This window comes from Dermacentor silvarum, chromosome 11 (assembly GCF_013339745.2).
Source record: "Dermacentor silvarum isolate Dsil-2018 chromosome 11, BIME_Dsil_1.4, whole genome shotgun sequence".
Classification (NCBI taxonomy): domain Eukaryota; kingdom Metazoa; phylum Arthropoda; class Arachnida; order Ixodida; family Ixodidae; genus Dermacentor; species Dermacentor silvarum.
In genome coordinates, this window is record NC_051164.1 from 52,380,294 (window position 1) to 52,403,792 (window position 23,499).

Below are 23,499 nucleotides of genomic sequence, written 5' to 3' on the forward strand. Positions count from 1 at the left end.
TACCGTTCTTAACTTTTTCAGGCGCCTATATGCAGTTTTTCCCGGTATATATTGAATGCAATTATATATTCAAGAAACGGATATAACTACGGACGAGTGACTTCTTTAATGTATGCGTAATATCATCAAGTCTAACATATACAGACCTGTCAGTGACAGCGTTGACGCACTTGTGTGAAATAATTGCCGTTACAAGCGGCAAACTTGTGCTTCTGCGTACCTAAATCGCCCAGTTGCGTATTGGGCCAAGTTTCTTGGGGCATAAAGATAAAATGATAAAACTACGGCTAGCGAGATATTGGTATATCTAAGACTTTTTCAAGTACGATTTTTCGATAACAGTGTTTCACGTTATCCTGCACAACACAACGAGCAATAAGGGCTATGTAAATTTCATTCAGGTAGTTAATTATTAGGGTTGTGGGAATGGTAATTTTTGAGAGTGAATCAAATACGAATCGATTAGCGTCGAAAGCTAATTGAATCGAACATAAAATAGCTGGCAAACGTTGGCTCAGTTCGGTGAACGCACGCTACACATTCCGCATTTTAAAGAAGCAAGCAGTTTTTTCAATACTTTTCTAATACCGATCAGCCATGCAGTTCACCATAACTATACGACGATCTTCACATCCTAGGATATTCATAACGTCAGAAAGCTTTTCATTACATTGCACGTTAAGAGGTGCTGTTTAATAAAAACGAAAGTGAAGCAATAAGGATAAATAAGAAGCTCATTCGCATACTCAGTATTCATCGGTGATGGCGCATAATGACGGTTTAGCCGTAAAAATGTGACTCTTTGAGTGACGTAGCGTGCTCCACTGCGTAGTTTATCGTGTTTTATGTCTACTGTGGGCCTTAGTCTATGTTTACATTGTCGCACATGTGCTCCAGTTTTGCGCTTGATTGCACAAAGTTGGCGATTTGAAGTGTTCAACAATTATTTGCAAGGTATTCGCATTTACGCAGTCGATTCTAATTCGGCAATATCAGATTCGTTTATTCGAAAGTTTCGAAACATTTGCGCACCGCTTTGCAACCTCATGTTTTGTTGTGACATCGCATGTTGCTGTGCTGCACGAATGTGATGATATATAGCCAACTCGTCTTCTTGGGAATGTGGGTACCCACATTGTCGCGAAGACGAGGTGGTTATAATACCCACATTGCCCTGTGGGTAATGTTGTGGTTGTATTAATTACCACAATATTGTATATAATATATAATATTACCATAATATATATAATATTGATATAATATTGTAATATTGTGGTTATATTACCACAGGTATATTATGTACGTGGGTGGGTATATATTAATTACCAATGTGGATATTATACACATATGCGCGGCACATTCCTTTGATGCGCAATACCCTCGCACCGCTGCAGAGTTTTTCGTGAATGGAGACTCTCTCAAAGACCAGAGGATGGAAAAAAGGATTAATATACTTTATTCGTCAATTTTCTGGCGAGACGTGCGATCAGCGAACTTACAGACGCACACGTGGGCACACACACAGGAAACACTCGTCTTCTCTGTAAGGCATACAAAAACTAGAGAAAGACAGAACAGAGAAGTCATTCGCTGTATAAATACATTCTCCGCACACCACATAAATAATTCGCGCTTTTTTTTCTACAATCGCACAGAAAATGGGACAAAAAATGCCAAGAGATAAAATACATGACCTAAGTGAAGAAAAGAAGTCGTGGTTGTTTTGTCTTGCGTCGTAAAGATTACCCAAAGTTGCAGCAAAAGTCTTAATTCTAGAAGTGAGTCAAACAGAATCGGTAAATACAAGAATAGAAAAAGCATAAAACCGAAAGGCTGTGTCTGGTATGGATTCCCAACTCTGGGCTTCTGAGTTGGAACAGGGTAAAGGAAACTGAGAAGGAAGCGTGTATGAAATTGCGAGAAATTCCTGCACGACATAGCTGACTGAGTCTCAGGGTGCACTGAAGTAGGAACCGATAGGCCTCGATAGGAATCGATCGTAATCTTTAGCGACAACGCATAAGCGATGCACTGTGTTTGTTGCGAATTTGCGCAGACGTGATGAGCTGAGAAAATACAAAAAAGGGTTGCTTTAGACAAAACAAAAAATTGATAAATTATGACCTATTGGTTAAGAATGCGAGTCTCACTAGGAGAACTCGCTGCACAAGTTATATGAAAAGAGAAATGGTGTGCTAACTAGAGACATCACAATGTTTGAAAGGACTAGAGTATGAAAAACAAGGGTATATGTACTCGTGTGAAACTATCTCAAAGGACTGCGACCAGGATGGGTCCGAGGAGAGCAGTGTTTTAGGAAAAAAAAAAGAAAAAAAAACATGTGCCGTGATAGCGTGTAGTTTCACTCTCTCCACGTGCTACCATTGGTCCCGATAACATTCGACGTCATCAGCCGTCAGAGTGAACGAACGAGTGAAAAGTTTGTTGCGAAGCGGTCGGGCTAGGGCGGCGAAAACAGTTTCCAACGTATCGTTCTTTGCGGCGATGCAGACTCTCTTGCTGACGGGCAGATGGATAGATGAATTAAGAGGCGATAAGGAAGGAAGGTGGGGGGGGGGGGGGGGAAGGGGAGGAGACCACGTCCTCGGCCTCAGCATGAAGTCTGTGCAGACGAAACGGTGGAGTCATGCGGAAACGTTCCATCGTGCGAGGCTCTCGCATATAGGAAACGTGCCATCTGTGCGGAAAAGGAGGAGCAAGCGGCATCGTGGTGTTCGAGTAACAACCGAGAAACAACTCCGCCGACGGCAGCGTATATGCGACGGGCTCAAAGAAAAAAAAATTGAGATACACGGCTTCATCCCTCTCGCCACCCACCGCTTCATACCGAGAGATCTAGTTACGAGTGAGCACAACACATTTCTAGATTGAGATAATGCGTGGCTGCTGCTGCTGGCTTCAGCGGCCCGTGGGGTCGGTCGCAGCGAGCGTGTCCGCGCACGTGCGTGTGGTCTGCGTGCTTGGTTGGCCGGGCGTGTTCGTGCGTGTGCGTAAGTGCGTGGGTGTCTGTGTGCGTGTGTGCGTGCACGTCTGCGTCCTTCGGATACGTTTTTTTCCCCCCTGTCTCTTCGTCGCGTACGGTGTCCTCGGGTCATCGAGGCCGAAAACGAGAACCTGAGATTGCCGAGGCGAAAATTCTGCGCCCTGCATCTCGCATTTTGTTGTCTGCAAACCTGTCTCTTATTTATCTGTGTTGTGCCGTAGTTGTATTTTTTTTCAAAGTTCTTGTTTTTTTTTCTCTTTAGTGGCAGGCGTCCTGCCTGGATGAGCAACGGCCTTGCTGGCAAGAATGCGGTCGTCAACGGAAGATCGAGATCAAAGACTCCGTTGTTTCCTCTGTTTGCGCACTTTTTTTCTTTGTGCTTAAGCCGAGAGTTCGCTCGGCACTAAGGAAGCGAAGTATTCGTCCAAGACGAGGGCATCGTAGGACTTGAGTATCAAATAGCAGGGTTCCGTCATGCCAGAATAACGCACGTCGCGTAGTTAACGCCTGTGGATAGCGCAGGCAGTTCGCTAATTAGGTTAGATGTGTTATCAGGTCAGCAGGCATTCACCACAGTGGTTTATATATAGAGATCCGCATCGATGATATCAATACCAGGGAAGGAATAAGGCGTCCAGAGAATCTGAGATTCTACTGTTAGAAAAATGACGTCCATGACCGATATGTTTTTTTTCTCGAATGGAATCTGTCGGTGGTTCTTTGAACATGAAAAAGGCCAAAGAACAGGATTGCGTACATTTTTGTACCTGCCTCCTAGAATGAACTTTGTGCACCGGACTACGAATGACCTCGCATATTCGTCGCTGTAATAAGCCCTTCCGAATGTCTATTACTTGAGAGAGCACATCTATAAGGACCTTTCCTAAATACTGCTGTATCGGGGGGCGCTCACAGAGCAAGTCCATCTCAGCCTCGCACTCAGAAACGAAGAGGGAGCACCCCACCGAAGCACGAGTCCAAAATCTCTGTTTGGAAAGGAATGAGTCTTTTTTTTTTACTTTTTAACCTAAAGATTTCGCCACGCACCGGTCACGCGCACTCGCACGCTTCGACCACCATGTTTGGCAGGCTCTTCTGCTTGATGACCTGGTCGTCGTCGATGAAGATGAGCGATATGGAAGACAGGCGCGACGGCGTGCAGCACAGGCTCAGCTTGAGCGTGTCGTTGACGCCCGCCGACGCCGCGCTGTGCAGGAACCTCTGGAGCACCGTGGTGTGGTGGTACTTGTTCACGCTGATGTCGTGGATGCACGAGCCCCGGCAGAAGTTGGCCGAGTAGCCGGCCGGCTGGATGATCCAGCTGTCCCAGCCGATCTCCTTGAAGGACACGTAGAAGGACTCGCGGCAGCACCGCGATATGGACGAGCTGCAGTCCACGCTGCGCCTGGAACGAGAGTGGCCTGCCGGGGCGTTTGGGTCCGTGCGCACCACCAGGAACGGCTGCTTGTCGCCGCTCGAGCCCACGGGCGTCCCCGACGGCAGGGCATTCCTCAGGTTGCCGCACGTCTTGCAACTGATCTCCAGCACCCGGGGCCTGTTGCGACGGCCCGCCCATTGCGTCACGACGCTGGTCAGGTCGAACCGGAGCCACTCGGGTCTCGGGGAACTGCTCTCGAAGGCGACGACCCGCTTGCGGAGCACAGGCTGGTGGGAGTGGTGCCGGTTGCTGCGGTGCGCGTCGGTCACGGACAGCTCGGACACGACAAAGGTGTGGTTGACGGCCGAGGTAGCGGACGGGTCCAGGTCCTTGAAGACCCAGAGCTCGGCGTGTTCCACGCTGCGGCTCGTCAGTTCGGTGCTCAGGTGGAAGACGAAGCAGCTGCCCAGGTGCGGGCTCCTGGAGACGCAGTCGTGGGAATCTGCGAGAAAAACGGAGAATGTAACGCCTCAGCATGCGCCCGCAAAGTGTGCCAACTGGATATTGTAACAACGCAAGGGGACAGCACACACGGACTAAAAAAGCCACGAGAGAGAGAGAGAGAGAGAGAATTAACTTTATTAAAGGTCCTGAAGGGGCCTGGGCACCCCTTACGGGGGCCGGCCCGGTGGCTCCGCCCATGTGGGGACTGGGAGTCGGAGCTCGCCAGCCACCTGTTGGGCCTTCTGGACAGCCTGGTGTTGAAGGGCCCTGTCGGGGCTCCTGAAAAGCCACGAGAGAAGCGCAAACTAGCAACTAAGTACTATTCATACAAAACAAGATAATATACAAATATTTATGTAATCAAAACATGAGGCCTAAACAAAAGCACCTGTCTCTATCGGAGCCCTTCCTACAACGAGCTTTAAAAGACTAAGTTTCCATCTTATTGAAGCGTGCCAAATTTGATTGGACTACTTTATTTGTTCAACAGTTCTTATTAGTAATAGAATGTTACTCGCAATGCTGTCCACTTGTGACTCATGCTTTGAGTGCGATTGCACAGATTGATTTATGTTTGAAGAATTTACTAAGTGTCGCGTCATCTGTGCATAAGCTAGCGAGCGTCAGGTTAATGTTGACACTCGGGTGATATACGTTTTAGTTATTGTGGCTAACGGGTGGCACATAAATGTGTCGGATACTCGAGGTTTGTTGCAAAGGCCCATATGGAAATGCTGTTTCGAATGTAAGTTGCTGCCTTCTTATCTGTGGTCATTGCTAAGTCAAGTAAAATGGTAATGTCAGTCTTTCGGAAACTGTTATCAAATTTGGTATATGGCGGCAGTAAGAGAAGATACTACGAACACAAAACTTCACCACATGGCTACTGGGGCCAGAAAAGATGTAGGGTCAGAACTGTTAGACCTTAGGTTTTACTGAAATGACATTTAGCCATCCGGAAGGCTGAAAATGGCACGTTTGTCGTCATTGACGGTTTCATAAAGTCAACTTCGTGAGAAGTGCGGGCTATAGCCCCACAATAGTTGGCAGATACGATGCGCGAGATCAGCTGTATTCGTGGTGGCAGCATGGTTAGTGGTGCTAGTTGCTATGAAGATAACCTAAGTTGGCTAGAAATGTGCGATTCAAGGTCGTCAAAAAACTTCGATGCTGCGTTTACCTCTAACGTTACGCTGTTTCCAGTTCCCGTGTCTGCGTATGGAAACGCTTTCATACTTGAAGCGTCTAAAATTGTGAGCACAACTATTCGCTTTTATTGCACAGAGTTGCTTGGTTATAGCGAGAAGTCAGCAGTAACTGGCGTCAGCTTCTCTCGGCTACAACTTAAAGTTCGTCAGCTACAAGTTAAACACAGAATTTAATGAGAGCTTGGCAGGTTGGCCAAGCCATGTGCGTAGCATGTATAAAGTTGGTCAAAAAGATGGTCAACTATGGGTGACACGAAGGAAGAAGCTTCCTTATTAACTGCACCACTACGAGTAGACAAGTAGTTGGAAAAAGTGGACGGACTACAGCCGTAAGCTGATCTTCATGTCACTTTCAATGCACTTTAAGTGCTTTTAAGCATTGCGTCAAGAATATAAATAGTTGGAAAAAGCAGTCTGACAGTGGACTTGGCTACTTTTGCAAGTGTAGCTGCAATGATGCAGTGGTTATCAATAAGCAATGTCTAATGTGTTTGCTGCACGTTGCGCAGCCTCTCACTCAAGGGAATATTCACGTAGACCGCGAAGGACAAACTTGAACATAAAGAAAACTACGCAGACAAGTCAGTCGGAATGAGTTTCGAAGGTTATCTAGTTAGAGTTGACCGATCATAAAAACGTGTATGTACAGCCGTTCGCCTGTACAGAACGGCTGTACAGCGTGTCTGTACAGCCGTTCGATGTGAAAACCGGTATCGCAGACATAGTGTCACAGAGAGTGCGAAGCAGTCAATTGCCGATTACCTCGACATGTATGTTTATGCGTTTTTTTTTGCATGACTTGGTAAACGTTCTAGATACAGGATTATGAGAGAATTACTTGAGAGTTATATCACTAGCACGTGAAGGGCGTCATCTTGCAAAAATATTTTTTATCATTAATTCATTTTAAACATTCAGGGATGGTACAATACGCGAATAGACTCGACTGTGACAGGATAGTCGAGTGCTCTTGATAAGACGCCGCACACACGCACACGCATACACACATTAAATGTTTATTGTGAACGTTAAACATTACCATTTGACATTTAACAAACATTTACATTTAACACTTTAAATGTTTAACATAACACTTTAAATGCTTGCGAATGACTGTCTGGGAGCATCTGCTAGATTTCCCTTCTTGGACATCACTATTGTGACGTCAGTATCGCAAGGTAAATGACCGCGGTGAGTGGACGGAGCTATCACTTGCCGAGGCTGTTTGACGGTTGGCTGCTGTCACTATGCGACCGCTCCACCGTGACCTGCCAGAAGGCGTTATTTTTCCTTGCTTCTTGGCTCGTCGACTAATATCCTATTCCTCCACCTCTCTTATCTGCAGCTAAGACCGGCCGCAGCTAGGTTCTCGAAGGGGGAATACCGCGACCAGTGCACGACGTCTTGCAGAAGAAGAGGAAAAAAAATACAAGAAGCAGCAAAGGTTGCTTGGTAAGTCGAGATGTATCTCCTGTGACTGCAGACAGACGGCGCTTGTCATTAGAAGCTCGCGTAAACTAAAAGAAAAAGAAAGAGCGATCCGGACCGAAAAAGAGAAAATTAGGTAGAAGGGATCAGCTGCTTGCATTTCGAATAACCTCGACGACGCCAATGGGTCATAGTTACTCGGCGCATTAAGTGCTACTCTGCATGACAGCAGGAGCCGTGTGATTCTAGCGGCGACGGCCTCGTTAGGACCCGTGGTGTGCTGTAGACTGAACGTCCTCGAGAGCTGAGCGATCGCCTTCGAGTGAAGGGTGTTCGCGCAGGCGGGTGTCGCGTACACGTATACACTTGCATGGCTAACGGGGTTATCTCTTTTTCACTCTGCGCCGTGCAGGAAGCGCGACTCAGTCTAGCTAGCGCTCCCGTCTGTCCTAGTGACACTGGCCCCGTTTTGATAGCGCTGACGACTCCACTCCGTGCTCCCTGCGGGTGGCTGCGTGCTGATTTTCATTCGCGGGAACGATCGGGTCGGCGCGCCGTTAGCGGGGGCCACAGGCCGAGGCCTCGGAACATGTGGCTGGGGCCAATAATGACCCACACACCCCGAAGCGATCTGTGACTTTCACAGATGCCTTTGTTCTGCGTTTATAGCTTTCACAGACTGGACCGACGACGACTGCCACCCGAAAAGCGAGTGGCGTTGTGATGTTACCTGTACATCTGCTTACTTGTATCCTGGGTTCCGGCAGCAGAAGCTGAGGGCGTTGTTACCGTGCTTCACCTCTGTCGGTGACTAGATATGAGATGCTTTGATTACTTCTGGCTAGCTCAAAGAGCGTAGTCGTATACTACTACGTGAATGCGCCATCAATACCCACGCACCTGCGCCATTCTCTTTTTCACAAGGGAAAGCGCTCGCAAAATTGAAGAATGAGAGCGTGCGATGGTCGGTTATGTATTGGTACTTGTAGGACAACTTCCACAAGCCTCATGAACTTTTGAGTGATGGACTTGCCCGGGATGCTTAGTAGATATCATATAGGGTGTTTTGCTGCTGTGCATGATGTCGCGGGTTCGATTCCCACCCTTAGCCATAGCGTGTCTATAACGAAAAATCGCAGATGGTCAAAATTATTGTGGAATCCTCCACTGAAGGCATAATTGTGCTGCCGCACTTTTAGGCATTCAGGAATGCCATTAAAAAAGCCCTATAAGTACGTATAACCTTGTCTCAGCAGCAATCCTGATTCACGCCGACACTTCATTTCTTTAACGCTTTTATGTCTGTTCCGGTACCTTTTCGGCAGGAAAATGTGGACACATGAACTGGAAGAATTGACTGGTATCGTTGGTTCTTTCTGAGACTAAGCTTTGCGGTAGAAAAAAAAGAAGAAAAAGAAAACACGCGCACAAGAACGAGCGTAAAGGTGATGACACCACACATGCATGACTTTCAGGGGTATACGTTCGAAGGTTAACTACGATGATTTGTAAACGTTTTTTGACAAGGCCATTCGGATGATGGCACCATCTCATTGAATGCATACGACACGACCAACAGCTAGTGGTTCTTAGCAGTCGATCCATTGAGCGTTTCAGATAGAGGTGTTTCTCTTTGCAGAAAATGTCGGCACACTGTTCGTGCCCAAGTGAAGAGAGATTGGCCGTTGGAGCTCTACAGGATTTTTTCCCGGTCAGCGACCTGATCATTTTTTTTGTGTGTGCATAGTAAGCTATGAGCTATGAGCTGCTATGACTTTTTCATTACTTTATTCAGATTCGGGATAATCAGGATAACATGCGGATGGTCTATACTGGAGTAGACCTGCAGCAGGAGGTGTCAAAGTCAATGACTCAACAGCGTCACTTTGTATTGTCGCATTTTGCGACAAAAAATAACATACCGCAGGTGCGGCACGTTGTTTTTTTGTCCACTTTCATTTCCCTTTGCCTTAATATTTCTACATTTCAATTAAACCTAATTAATGCAGCCCACTGATTTTGTGGTTTTATTGTGTGTCTTTTCGTATGCTTGTGGATAAGAAGAAAATTGAGCCTCTCAAACCGTATTATTCTTCTTGCTTAAACACGTTTTGTGTTACTCAAACGCGTTGATCCATCTGGTAACGTATTGCAGAAGCCCAAACGATGCGATGGGCGATGCTATCTTCAGAATGCCTCGCATGGCATCGAATTCCGAAGTGCGTGGAGTCTGCACATATTTTCTTCGTTTCTGTTGATCCGCAAATGGGTTTCGATAGGGTATTGCTATTTCGCTGCCTCTTTTTCTTTTTTCTCGACTACAATTTCATGGCTAAGATTGGCAGGTCTTCCTTCGCTAAAGTTTTTGAGATGGTTGGTGAAGTTGCCATCCTTCTTCGCAGCAAGCAAGGAGAAACGAGAAGTGGTCAGAGTTTGAGCCACTCTCGGAGGCAAGCAAGCAAGAAAGTTCTTCCACGATTGCATTCGTGGAAGAGGCGCGAACACGTGCGGAACGCGAAGATCTCGAGGAAGAGAAATAGCTCCGCGCAATCTTGCGAACCGGCGAGCGGACGCCGCAGTCGCGGAGGTTTCGCAACTTCCACGTCGCCCGCTGGCAGAAACGGCAACGCCGATAGATATACCGCAGCACGTGGCATAACGTGGTTTACTGCTCATTGAGGCCGTCACAAAACGGCATTGCGCGAGAGAATGCACAGCTCAATGCCAACTTCTGTGCTGGATTGTTTAACGCTTCTCCTTTGTTCTGTGCTCACGGATTCAGCTTGTCCAACTGGTGTAGGAGTCGTATGGAAGGTCATAACGTCGTGAGGAAGAAGCTCGCTGGTTGGCTTAGAACGTTCAGTCGGCGGTGAAAATTACGAGTATTCGGAAAGTCTTGCGTCGCTACTGCTCTATATGTGCCGGTTAGAAGAACGGCCATGCGCAGCAGCGTCTATTGTCGCGAGATATAAAGACATTTGCCCGATAGTGCTGATTATGATGAAAACATGATGAGAAAAGATTACTTCACCCAGTGTCACAAATGTTTGCAATCATCCTTTATCGTTGCTCGTTGTAAGCATCACGAGAAGGTAGTAAGAAAAGGCCACCGTAACCCTTTGATCGAGGTCGTACGGGTGTGCGGGAGACAAGTGGCAAAATTGAAATATCACATAATTCGGTTGCATAATCTCGCGCCATTTCTTAAGACAGGTACCTAAAGAATACACAAGAATAACCTGGCCGGCTTACGTAGGTATTCTGACACTAACATTTTGGATTAGCGCTTATTTCTATAGGGCGTAAATGCACATAAAGGCAGGGCCACGCTTTCCGGCCCGTATTTGAGCTTTCTGGCGCATGAGATCCCATTCCGGGTTTATTCGTTTTCATTCCCATTCTTTCAGTGACGTAAGCTTGTTGAGCAAGTCAACGTGGCTGCTGCTGCGTTCGATCCGATCCTCGCCCCCGCGGAACCCCTTCTCACGTCTTTTCCCTAACTCGACGTGTGATGACGGCATTTCCTAACAACCACTTGCCCCAGCCGGTGAGCCAAGGCCTTTGCGTGTTGACGTCATCCGAAATGACTCCATTGCTGCGACGCCATGGCCAACTTCTTGGAACCACTAGCGCCCGTTGGGCAAAAGTCGACGAGGTGGAAATTGTCAACCGACCGCTGGGAATTGCCCCCGATTTCGTGTTGCTCAATTTGTGTTCTGGTCGGGCTTATCAATTTGCTTGAACCACGGTCAACTCGGGCGCACTGCCATTACAGGAAGAAAAGAGCAAAGAAAAGAAACCCCGAAGTCGAGCCAAGTATCTACTGCGTCTGCATCTTTTCCCATCTGGATTTCGCATAAAACTTGTATTTATTGATCTTGAATATGGAACAGGCATTCAGAATAGCAATGTCACGTGAAAGACTTAAAGTCGAATCCTCATTTAACTGCCTCACTTACATATGAACGTACGGCAGGGATCAAGTGCGATAAACTGCAGAAGGATCCTCAGCTGAGCAGCGTCCTGTCAGCTCCTTTATGACTCCCTTTTTGCCGGTGTTTTTTTCAGTCATGAAAGTCTGCGAACATGTTCAAGCTCAGACGTTATTCCGTATAGGACACTGCCATCATTGCACCATTTCCGACTGTTCTACACTGCGAGAAAAATATAAAAGTCCTTCAAGGTCTATTGAATACACCATATTGCCTATCGAAGAGGAGGTAAAATTATCAAATTATTCGGTTGAGTAGATCCAGCGAATTGCGGACAGAGGTCATTGATCCATGGCTGCATAAATCCAATCACGTCTACTGGCTGCATACGAAGAGAGGTGTTCTAAAGCGTGCCTAATTTGCGTGCTGACACGCTCCTCGAATTGAATCGTCGAGTAAGATGAAATAAGCAACGTCATTCTGTTTACCCTACGACTGCTTCCCTCCACCCTCTACACACCCCTCTATCTATTTTTTTTTTCAAATTTTTGCAAGGACTATCTTGACTTTCGTGACGAAGGAGGCAGTTACGCGAGGTGATTGTCGTCACAGCGCTTCTCCGCCCTGGTACGTGCAGCGTCGTAGCTCGTTTGTTTCTTCGGGATAGTGGATGGAGTTGATCCTCCTAGCTCGCTCTTATCTGTCGTCATATCTGCTATCGCGTAGTATAGTGTACGTACGCGCGAGCGTGTAGTTTGCCAAGCGAATGCTCCCGCTTTGCCGAGAACGCCCGAGCGTGCAACCGTCGGGGACTTTATTTGTTTATTTGCTTCCCCGATTGTACCGGGCATCGGTATACGACCCCGAGAGAGTCGTAGAAGCGTGTGGGGGAGGGGCTCGCCTGACTCGGAATTAGTCGGCCCTTTTTTGAGGGGCTGCACGACAACAGGAAGAAGGCCAGCCGTGTGTCAGCACGTCCGCTGGCGGCATGCAGCGCAAGCCCCGTGCGGTGACTTGCCAAGGCTGCCCGGCCTACAGAATAGGGGGAGGTTGGCCTCCTGTTGGATGTTGTTGAACTTCGCTGTGATTATTACCGATTGATTGATTGATTGAGGGGCCGGCCGCGGTGGGTAGGTGGCTATGGGGTTTCGCTGCTGATGGTCTTAATTTTAACCTCCCTAAGGCTCGTTAATGTTCACCTAGATTTCGGCACACACCAGTTCTTGCATTGCGCTATACCGTGCGATTGAGGCCACCGGCGCCGAGAATTGCACCCGAGACCTTGCAATCAGCGGCATAATGGCATAGCCACTGAGGCACTCCGGCAGGTGTCGTGGTAGACCAATAAGGAAGTCTGAACATCGATCAATCTAACCTCAAGTAGTCTGTCATGTATTTGTGATCTTGCTTGAATAGAAATGGGTGTTCAATGTGAATTCTGTATTGTGAATATTCGAAACAAATTAGTATAGGTCACATTGAATGGCGTAATACAGCGTCTTTCTTGGCGAAGACTTTCAAACCTTAGCTGCTGTAAGTGTGTGCATTTCGCCGCTTTGCGACATTTGTTTGACATCTTTATGAATGCGTATTTAGGCTGTACAATTGTCTCTTGCCGGGTGTTACCAGCGCTTCGACAACACGTAGTAAAAGCCCCTCTGTCTGACCCGGAGGTCTGGCTTACTCTAGTGCGATAAGTACCTTTCGAGGTAGCGCTACATCTGGGTGTCTGCGCACATGCAAGCTAGAGCCTCTGCTTGAGCCCATTGTCGTGCATTCCGTCCACCGCATGATGAATGCATTCCAAGAAATCTTTATCCCTGTTCTGCGTCAGCAGACACCACCTTATGCCTTCGAATTACCTAATCTCAGCACTTCATTGAATCCCCGGCCGCCCTCAACTTCTCCGTTGAAACACATTCTATTATTCTAACATACCACTATATATCGCTTATGTGTGTCACATATAGCCTGCCATACTCTGATCCAGCGTATAGAGATGAAAGAACGTTTTGTCAGTCAAATGAACAAAGTTTTTCAGGCATGACTAACGCTTATAAGCACTTATGCCTCCACGCCTTGTAATACATAGAAAAGTGTTATTGCCAAGAACGTATTGCATGCCTCAGCTTTACTGAAAATCGAAAGTTTGTCGGGTAAAAAGGATTTAACGTTGAAGGGCGGGAACTCTCTGCTTCCAATAATGTGCACTTGAGTGCATTTAATGGAACACCGAGGTATTTTCGGGGCAGCACCGACCACTCTATTCCGGCGAGCGGAGTAGGTGTAGACCACCATGACCCAAACCACGGACCTGAACTTTTTGAATAGTTAATCTGTGAGCCAGAAACAATACCAAATCGCTCCACGGTACCTACACTTTGTTCAACGCTTGGTTTGCCCTTGCAGAAGAAAGCAATATCGTCTGCATACGCTAGCACTGATCAAATTTGTTGCATTTCATTATTGACTACTTCACGAAAGCTTCGCTTCACAGAGATTCCAAAATGTGCGTTGGATCTGCGTGATTCGAACAGTGTTTGTCACAGCTTCTCTGAGACTTTGCGACAATCCAACGACGCCACTTGCACTGCTCGCCGCCTACAAGGCCGCTTGCGAGACACAAACGATCGCGATAGTGGTTAGTTCGCAGAAGCGCAGCGCGGCGACTGCGGTGCTAGCGAGTGACCTGCGGAGCTCGTTTCCTCGAAGCGACATCGTCCAAGCTGCCTGTTTGCCTCCTTTTGTTAATCGCGGTTTTCATTTTCGGTTGCGTTGTCAAATCCCAGCTGAGGTAGCGTTTGGCTCAGGCGGAGCTGTGTGCGACACCGTGTCAATGCCTCCAAGCTGGAAAACGAGCGAACAAACCATAAACAAGGAAAAAAAGAACCACGAAAAAAAAAACGCAAGTCACGTTTTCAGCTCGGGAGGTCAAATAACGTGGCGCGACGCAGTCACGCAGGCCTCTGGCTAGTCGATTTATTTTCCCGCTGTCCTTTTGCTTCATTTTTTTTCATTTTGCTAATAGGAAAGCTTTAAGCTAACATCTAATAAAACTATTTTCATCGGCATTCATTTTTTTATCGCAAAGCCAAATGACAGAGTGCAGAAGGAAATATAGTTACGAGTCATTGTTACAGCGAGAAATTTCGCGCCTTTTATTCTTAATAAATCAGGACGAAATGGACAATTATTAAGAAATCAAGTCGCGATCAAGTATTCTCTTCGAGTTAACAGCCAGGCCGCATTTACTCGTAATAGCTGGATGCAAGAACTGAAACAATTTTTGGACATACTTGAAAGTGTACGTGATGACCATCGCAGGAAAGGCTTCCTGGTTCACTAGGTAATATATGCCTACATTGTGTTTCCTGATTGTTTCTGTCACTTTTTCATGCTACTAGTGACCAACACTGCATGTGCATGAGAATCCTCAGAGTTGAGCCAGTGTTTTGAGGATGGTGCATGCCTTCGTAAAGTCAATAACCTCGTTGACCTGGCAAATACCTCTTGTCGAAATGTTCACTCAAGGCTGGTGCTTCCCCTGTTCGGTTACTGATGGCCACTTCAAGCATCGATCTTTCCATGCACCCTTTCTCTTTGCTTTTTCATGCTTCTTTGCTTTTTCATGCTTCTTGTATTCTTATAACTTATTTCTTTCTCTCTGTTTTTTTATCCTGATCCACGGGTTCGTTTCGATACTGTTTCCTTATTTCGTAAGCTTTTCTTGATGTTGTTTTTCCAGGCTAAGGTTTTGGACATCCAAACCTTTCAGTGTTCTGACTACCAATTTTTCGCAGCTGCTAAGGAAGAGACCGGGTCAGGGGGGAAGCAGTTACTGCTGTGAGTGCATGGAGGGAAAGGAAGGGGGAGGTGTTGTGGCCTATCGTGAAGATCGCAACTGTCTTGTTCAAAATATATATTTGATTAGTCGAGTGGCTAAAGAAGAACCATGAGCACCCATTGTGGCAAAGTGGTCTGACTCCAAGATGACACAGTTGATGGCTATTCTTATCGGAGTGCTGAGAAAGATGAAGTCTTTGGGGGCCTTGTCCAGTATGTTTGTTTCTATGTCTATATTCGGACAATCTTGTCTGAATATACACTCAGACACGCCATTCGCGGCAGCGCCGCCAGGGTTCATTCTTCAGGGTGGGGTTGTTGCATTTCGATGAGTTATTTTCACAGTTCTTTGGAACTTTCATAACTTCACAAAAGCTTTGCTGGTGCTGGTAATCAGGCCACATCATTTGGCACAAACTCTGCAGCAGTAAACTGACCTTTCATAAACTTTGACATTCGAGTAAATATTTCAATGTAGCTACACAGATAGATCACGGCGTGGACAAAACATTTCAAAGGAAATGAGAACCCTTATTTGCTGCACAATGCTTTCGTCACGTTCAATAAATAAATAAATAAATAAATAAATAAATAAATAAATAAATCTATCATCAGAAAAACTTCATACCGTAAAAATCAATCAATCTATCATCAGAAAAACTTCATACCGTCAAAAATACTTGCTGAGAACTTAACTGAAAAGACGAACTTTTTGACTGCAGAAAAATGGCCTATTTTTCCTTTATAATAAAATAAACAGGATTTATTGATTCAGTCGATAAGTCAACTTTCTCAAGACTGAATGTCATTCGACTGCATTTGCGACTGCACACGACGCCGGCTAACAACTCGGCTACAACGTGCCAAGTTTTATAATCGTTGCCCCTGTTTCGCTTATATTGCTCCCACGGATTCCTCCCTTGTGAGTCACTGATTAACTGCGCTCATGACAGCTTCGCGCGGTTGGCAAGACGTCACACCACGCGCGATGGCGTAAAACGTGCCGCGGAGCACGCGCTGACGCCCCGGCTGTCACCGACTGTCCCCCGTGGCAACAGGCCGGTCAGCGCCTGTCGTCATGTTGCCGGTCATTCTTTACGTTTGCTGTCTCCCTAATCACATCCACACTGGACATCACTCCCCTAAAGTTTCAAGTATGTAGCCGAAAAGGATGTCAAATAAAAATTTCGTGCTATGATTTCATTAAAAACGACGCAACGGGCTTCCATATCAAAAAAGAAAAAAAAAAACAAGACACGTGCACCATATATCAAAGATCCTATAATCCCATTTGAAACATACGGGATCCCATAGAAGAAACCGTATGCTCCCATATGTCATATGAGATTGTTGGATATGGGAATCATGGGACATCAGTGGCGCACCGACGGGGGGGGGGGGGGCGCTGTTTCGGGGGTTCTAACCCCCCTTTTGTTTGCCCCCCTTTTTTTCCTTGCGCCTTTGAGTACTTCAACTAAGCTGTGAGAGGCGCAATCGTCTGCACACTCGCAAATTTGCGCAAAAGCGCATTTTTTGACAATCTCCCGGAAAGAACTTTAAATTAGTGCTGTTTAGATGGTATTGGCAAACTAAGGCAAACTGTCAACCCCCCCCCCCCCCCCCCTGGCAGAGATCCTGGGTGCGATACTGTGGGACACACATTTTTTCGATAGGGATAGCCTACTGATCAGATTATCTCTTGTTAAAAGAGGTCAGTTATGGAAATTTCGGTGCTCGGTATTGATGCGTGTTACTAATGTCCCGAAAACACCTAAAGCCAAAGTAAAACGTACAGTATATACGCTTCTGTTATCTGATTGCATACTGTCGAATAAATGGAAAGATGTAAATTTGCATTAATTTTCGGGTTTCTGTGACCACCGAGACAAAATGGCTCAGATACATGAGCAAAACACAAGAGATAGCGCTCATATTGCAAGAATTTCGTGCACGTCAAAAAAGGTGGTTCTGTATTTGTATTAGTGGTCATTGCAGTGTTACTGTGAAGTGCATACTCTGCGGAGACAAGGGTGCCTGTCGTCAAGTGAACACGGGGTGTTCCACGCTTTGTCCGGAACCGTGAAAATAAAGGAATCAACATCAGTCCGAGTCGCCTTCTAAATATAACCCAAATAACGCAAAAGCAATGCTCAATAATATCTCTTCCCTCTTGGATACGCACGAACCAAAAAAAGAACATCTTGACAATGGAGATGAGAGGTTACGATTATACAGTACTTCTCAGGTCCTGCGAAACGTTTTACTCATTCACGTCAAAATGAATGACGTCAAGTCATTATAGCAATTCATGTAAAATGCCAGAAAACAAGAAATGTTGCTCATTTGGAGAGGCGACAGTACATAACTATTTACAAGGTTAAATACTGCCAATTTTCACGCAAGGAACTGCACAAACTGTGAACTTGCGTAAATTATGTGCTTTACTACATTTCTAAGTGCTGGTAACTTTACAAGGCTTGCTGCTGGGCTGGTTGGTTCATTCTATATAGTAAAATTAAATGAGCGTTAAAAAGGACACGGACAAGACAAGTGCTCACACAAACACCAGTGCTCTGGTCACCTTGTTCCAAATGATGAGTTACGTCCGCTTTTACCTCACGTTTCACTTCTCCTGCATGAGCAGTGATAAATGACTGTTAAGATGTCACAATTTTTGGACAGAGATTGCTCCCTTCTATGTAAAATATTTGCTTGATTGTTATTCCGTTTCTTGATAGATACGTCCGGTTTCATTTTTTTTTTCATTTCCATGAAGCATTTCAAGCCAGAGTTCAGCGACGATACGAGTGTAGAGGTCACTGTAACAGCCTTGATTAAGCTAGCCACAATGCCATATTTCTTGACTGTATATTTATATTGTATTATACTGCCGCGGATTACGGCATATACCAAATAAAGAGGGTAACGTATTCCTTGGAGAGCACTGTCAAGACTATGAGATCTGCACAAAAGTATTTTTTCCTTGACTTTCACACAAAACAACATCAAGCACGAACACCACGCTTGCAGCAATAGCAGCACAACGTTGAATAAATTCCAGAAAATGTTTAAATGGGGTTCTTTACCGTTGTGCGGAAAGATCACTGCCGTCTGCATGCTGCCGTAGTAGTCCTCCCGGTGTCGAGAGTTTCTCTCATCGTCTGCTGCCGGCGTCGTCTGCGACAGGAGGACCTCCTTGTCGGCGAGGACCGAAGGCAGCACGGACCTCGGTATCCGCACGTTGGGTGGCTCTTTCAGGCGAAGTTTCTTCAGGATCTGCTGCTTGATAAGTTCTATGCGGGCGTACCGGTACTCTTCGCTGTTGGCCTGTTCGGCTAGCTTGCGTGCGGCGCAGTCGTCGCACGCCGACGAAGTGTACACCGACGCCGGGTGGGGCCGACTGCCTACAGCGTTGTACGCCGGCGATGAGTTCAACACCACCGCCGACGAGAAGGCCGTGAGGAAGACGCAGCAGAAGACGCAATCGGATAGGGTCCCGTGGCAGGGAACGGCGTTGTCGTGCCGGTGATGCATCGTGTTTCCCATTCGACTTCGCTGCGCTCAAGGTGCCGGGAGTGAAGTGGCTGGCAGAAGGTTCGGCGCTGGTTCACGCACTGGGTGCAACTGCACTTTGGCACTAGTGCGTCCGGCCACTACCGATCGCGTAACGCGACAACATCCGGATAGTGCACAGTCCCACAAAACATCTACAGAGGCGAATACACCGGGTTCCGCGCGGTCACTGCGGTCTTGTTGTTGGGGGCAGCAGAAGCAGCAGCCACAGCAGCAGACGACAACTGCCGGTGACCGGGATAGCAGACGACACCGGGGAGAAGAATAAAAAAAAAGAAGCGAGCAGAAGGCACAACGCGACACCCTGGGACCCAGGCGACGGCTCGTTCACGGCGTTACAGCTTAGTTCGGTTCTTTATTTTAACCCCAGTGAAAATAACAGCAATAAAAAGAGGGCCGGACGACTGGCAAGAACACGACGTGTTGTACGATAAAGTTGCCGGCTTTCCTGAGGCGGGAAGCGAGGAGCGATCACGGAAATACTAAACGCTCTAAGAGAAAAGAAGAACCGGGAGGGGGAGGGGAGTGAAAGGGGGGGGGGAGGCGAGCAAGGATAACAAACGCCGGGAAACACCCACAAAAAATAATTATGCGGCGGTGGCGACGTGCGACGGAGGGCGGGCGAAACAACTCGGCGGGCAACAAGTTTGCCGGTTGCGGGAGAAGAGAGCCGTCTCTCGTTTGCCGAATGCGGCGATAGCACCTGATGCGCCACGCTTTTATAAACGGCGGCGACGACTGCACTTCTGGATGGCGTTTTGCGGAGGGAGGAAGCAGCAAAAGCAACAGCGGCGAAATTGAAGGAGGAGGGCCGCACCGACTGCAATTGGAGCGGCCGTGCGTTTCCCATGGCTGCCCTCTCGCCTCTACTGGCCCGGCGGGGGTTACCCCGGCCGGTTGCAAGTGCAGCGGGTTGCAAGTGTCAACACGCGCGCACGGAGTGGCAGCAGCCTGGTCTCTGTGCAGCTGCTTGAGAAGTACACCACACTTCCCCCTTCAATCGTGGCTTTGTAGTTGGTGTTGTCTTTATGTCGTGAAGTTATGTCAGGACCTGAAAGCGAGTTCCCTTGACGAAGCATTGGTTCCATGCTGAGCCTTCCCTTGATTGCTAAATGTTGATCGCTCCAAGTTTACGACTCCTCTATGTCTTTTTTAGTCAAGTCTGATGTTCAACTTTTGTGCTATGTAGTGTGTCAGAATAGGCGATAGCATCATTAGGCTATCGGTCCGAATACTTCTGTGTCTAACCTTTATGTTGGTAGGTTTCTTTTTGTTTGATAGATTGACTGAACCATCACAGAAGTATGACGGGAGCAAAATGACTCAACACTGCTTTGGGACACTGCCGTGAGTGGTCGGAACCACTTGTACGCACTAGACTGGCCTATTCTACGAACTACGGCCCGTATTTAGACGACGAGACCAGGTTACCCGCTTTTGAGGAGTTTATTAACACTCTGGATCATTGTTTCCGACTTTTTTTCAAAGGTTAACTGGTCCAACTTTGTCGTCGATGCTGTCCTGGCAGATTTCTCAAGCCAACCTTCTTATTCGTTCTTTTTTTCAGTTTTCGAAACCATACTGCCTCATTACTGAGGCCAACCTAATACAACGTTTCACAGCCAAAGAATGGCCGTCCTTTTTCTTGGATCATGACTGGGATATCCGCCCTTGGCTTCCCATGTAATCGGGACTCTTTCAGGAGTGTTTTCGGTTAGCCGGGTATAAATGTAGGTGTAAGTGCAGCGGCCCTGCATGGCCTAAATTATTTCAGAAGTAGTCATTGTTCCATTCGTTCAAGCTTTTGAAAATATAGCAAGATGGCCAATCATCAACCTTTCTTCAGTACTTTCCTCTAGAGCTCTAGAACATCCAGCTCAGTTTTTTCAACTACATTGAATTCTGTTTTCAACACGTCTTGTTGAAAAGAATTGCCGATTTCAAACTAAATTTCTCGTCGTAGCACCTGAGCCAGGAGATCTGCCAATGGCTGTACGATTGTTGACACCACATGTACGTACACCTCACGGAATGTAGTTTGATACCTCGCGGCAAATCCACAGCGGTAGCCACAACTTATGCGACTTCGTTGGCAGATAAGCCCGTAATAGCGGCAAACATTGATGTATCAAGTTAGGTCACTTTTCCATATCCGTTAAGCGTGCACTGCGAGTTGAAGTGCTCGGGCGTTTCCTGTTGAAAGTGGGCACGAGTTCTTGAAAATCCCAAGACTGCTCCTTGCTGCAAAATATTTGGCGGGAGCTTTCGAGTGCTGACATACAGAGCTGCTAATGCTGACGTTTTCTATCGTTAAACAGTGAAATGAACGGTACTGTACAGTCGATTTGTATGCATGAAAGCGGTTGCGTGGTCGCGTTAAGTGTTTCACGATCATGTTTATTTGATGCCACTGCGCACGAAACTGATTTTTGGGTGTGCAACAGACCGAGATGGCGGCGCCCATGAATCGAAAATGAAATCATCTGTACAGATGAGTCTTACATAGGACCCCTGAAGAAACACTTTTCTTTCTTGGTGCAATATTCCGGAGGTGTGGCCGTTAACCGCTGTTTCATACTTAAAGTTTTGAGTCATAGGAGCAGTCATGTATATCTGTTTGCACATTGTTGCATCCTGTTCGCTTCAGGTAAAACTACTAATCGCGTTTTGTACTTTGTATTGTAAACAGCAACTTAGCCTCTTCATGGCCAAGCTCCAAAACGTCTGGTCATAGCCCGGTGACCAGTGGCATGTCATTCGCCACGAAATACTGCGGTTCGATATTTTATTTCCGAGTCCGTTTGAATACGCCTTCATATCTTGATGTCCTGATATTCACGCCATATTTCAGTAGTGCTTACATGGCTAGCTTTCTATCTCTCGACGCCAAAATTGCGAGTACTTTGTTTATCTCCAGATTGTTTTGCACAGACATACCTCTTATGCTCATTTATGGGATATTTTTGGTCCGCCCTCTATTGTTCTCATCCACTGCAGTACTAATTAGAGCTGATTTTTTACTATGGTTCATGACAGGCCATCTTTATGGCAGCCGTTTTTTTGGACTTACCTTTGGCCCACAAACAACGAAACAGGAATAGTTGTCACACGCACGACCACTGATCTCATGTTCCACGTTTATACGAAGCTTGAGGACATGACCATCTTGTCTACTTAGTGAAACTCACAGCATGTATTTATCTTGTGACAGGGAAGATAGACTCAGTCTTCAACTGCCAAGGCCAATGAACTAAGGTGTGCCACCGTATAACGACTGTTACGCTACCGTTCCGTGTTCTGTAGCTTTCAAATTATAATCACATAATTTTTTTTCAACACAGCACGAGCAACGGATAGCTTAGATAGAATGGATGTTTATTCATTTACCACTGCTTGTGCTTCCCACAAAGCCCAATGACATTACCCAAAGAAGAGGTGAAACGGACGCTTAACTATAGCATACCACATATAAAGTAAACAGCGTAATAAAGTAGTAATGTAAATAATGTCTAATTGTACAAAGTCAGCTTTTCGGAAGGGTTTGTTATCTGCAATGAAGACAATGTCTTCGAGAAGAGGGCCCCATTTCTGTAACGCGCTAATAAGAAAAAAAAGGTCAGAGAAAGCTTAATTGTTTCTCGATTCAATTGCGACTTTGTGGCGATGATCGATGCAGCGTGACACGTAATGAGGATGAAAAATTAAGTTAATGTAAATAGAAGTATGGTGATGGATCGACCCGCTCTGTTACATTAAATAACTTCTTGTCACATGGGCCCAGGATCACTTACCCAAGTTGACTGCAAATCTTTCATCTAGTTGAATATGGAATTAATTGCCTGCAGGTGTGAAGGGACGTTCCATTTATTGATTCAACAATCATTTGCGTTCATATTTGTTGAATGGATAGTTCATTTTTTCTATGCTATCCAAGGCTTATTCAATATTATTGTGATGTTTCATTTATTCTATTCAGTGTAGTTGTTTTGTGCTTTGTGTTAGCAATTTCTGAACAACCTTTTGCTGTGCATTGCACAGTTCTTTTTTCTCTGATGCACACATTATCAGGAGGTCTCGCACTCAGTCGTTCGGTTATGAGGCCACGTTCTGCAGACGTCTCTTCTTTGAAAGGTGTGTTCCAGATTTACGAGAACAAAAATTTGAAAGTTCAACTGAGCCCATATTCATTTGGAATTACCTCCACAGAACGAGGCCTGATTTGTTCTCGTGACAAGGCTGGCTGGGTGCTGTAAAAACTTGGTTCAAGCAATGTGAACGAGTGCCAACGAAACTTTCTATTTCAAAATTTGTGAAAAAGGGGGACGTATGCCGAGCATGACGTCATATACGCCGGCGGTGCAGTGCACACGCGGTGTGCCACCAGTTCAACAGCCCGAATCCGTGACCACGAACACGTGCTCGACAGGTCGAGCCCGCTCCGTGGCGTCGCTGTCTTCCCGCCGGCTGCAACGGGAGGGCGAAAAATGGATTTGTGCGCTCGTTAAGTGTCGCCTGTCACTCGGGCCGGCTCGTGACGTGCCGTTCGCAGCGTACGCAAGGATCCCCCCTCTCCCTCATCAACGTCCTCTCCTGTTCATATGCGCGTCGTCGTCTCGTCCGACCGCAGAA

At 46.6% G+C, this 23,499-nt stretch overlaps 1 protein-coding gene and 1 long non-coding RNA gene across 2 annotated transcripts in view; one reads left to right on the forward strand and one right to left on the reverse strand.

Moving 5' to 3' along the window:
• Window positions 1-23,499, forward strand: part of LOC125941364 (uncharacterized) — a 120,670-nt gene that overhangs the window by 24,467 nt on the left and 72,704 nt on the right. Inside the window, exon 2 of the long non-coding RNA XR_007464202.1 lies at window positions 7,440-7,546. This is a non-coding gene — a long non-coding RNA (uncharacterized LOC125941364). The remainder of the gene's footprint in view (window positions 1-7,439; window positions 7,547-23,499) is intronic.
• Window positions 1,439-19,686, reverse strand: LOC119434009 (growth/differentiation factor 8). The gene is made up of 2 exons (XM_037701305.2): window positions 18,384-19,686; window positions 1,439-4,884 (listed from the first exon to the last, which is right to left on the reverse strand). Exons 1-2 carry the CDS (start codon window positions 18,841-18,843, stop codon window positions 4,055-4,057), a joined length of 1,290 nt encoding a protein of 429 aa, XP_037557233.1. The 5' UTR covers window positions 18,844-19,686; the 3' UTR covers window positions 1,439-4,054.

Coding starts and splice junctions, on each gene's coding strand:
- LOC119434009 (XM_037701305.2), bottom strand. CDS start 18,843: ATGGGAAACACGATGCATCACCGGCACGACAACGCCGTTCCCTGCCAC. Junction 4,885..18,383: donor AGTGATCTTTCCGCACAACG/GTAAAGAACCCC, acceptor TTTTTCTCGCAG/ATTCCCACGACTGCGTCTCC.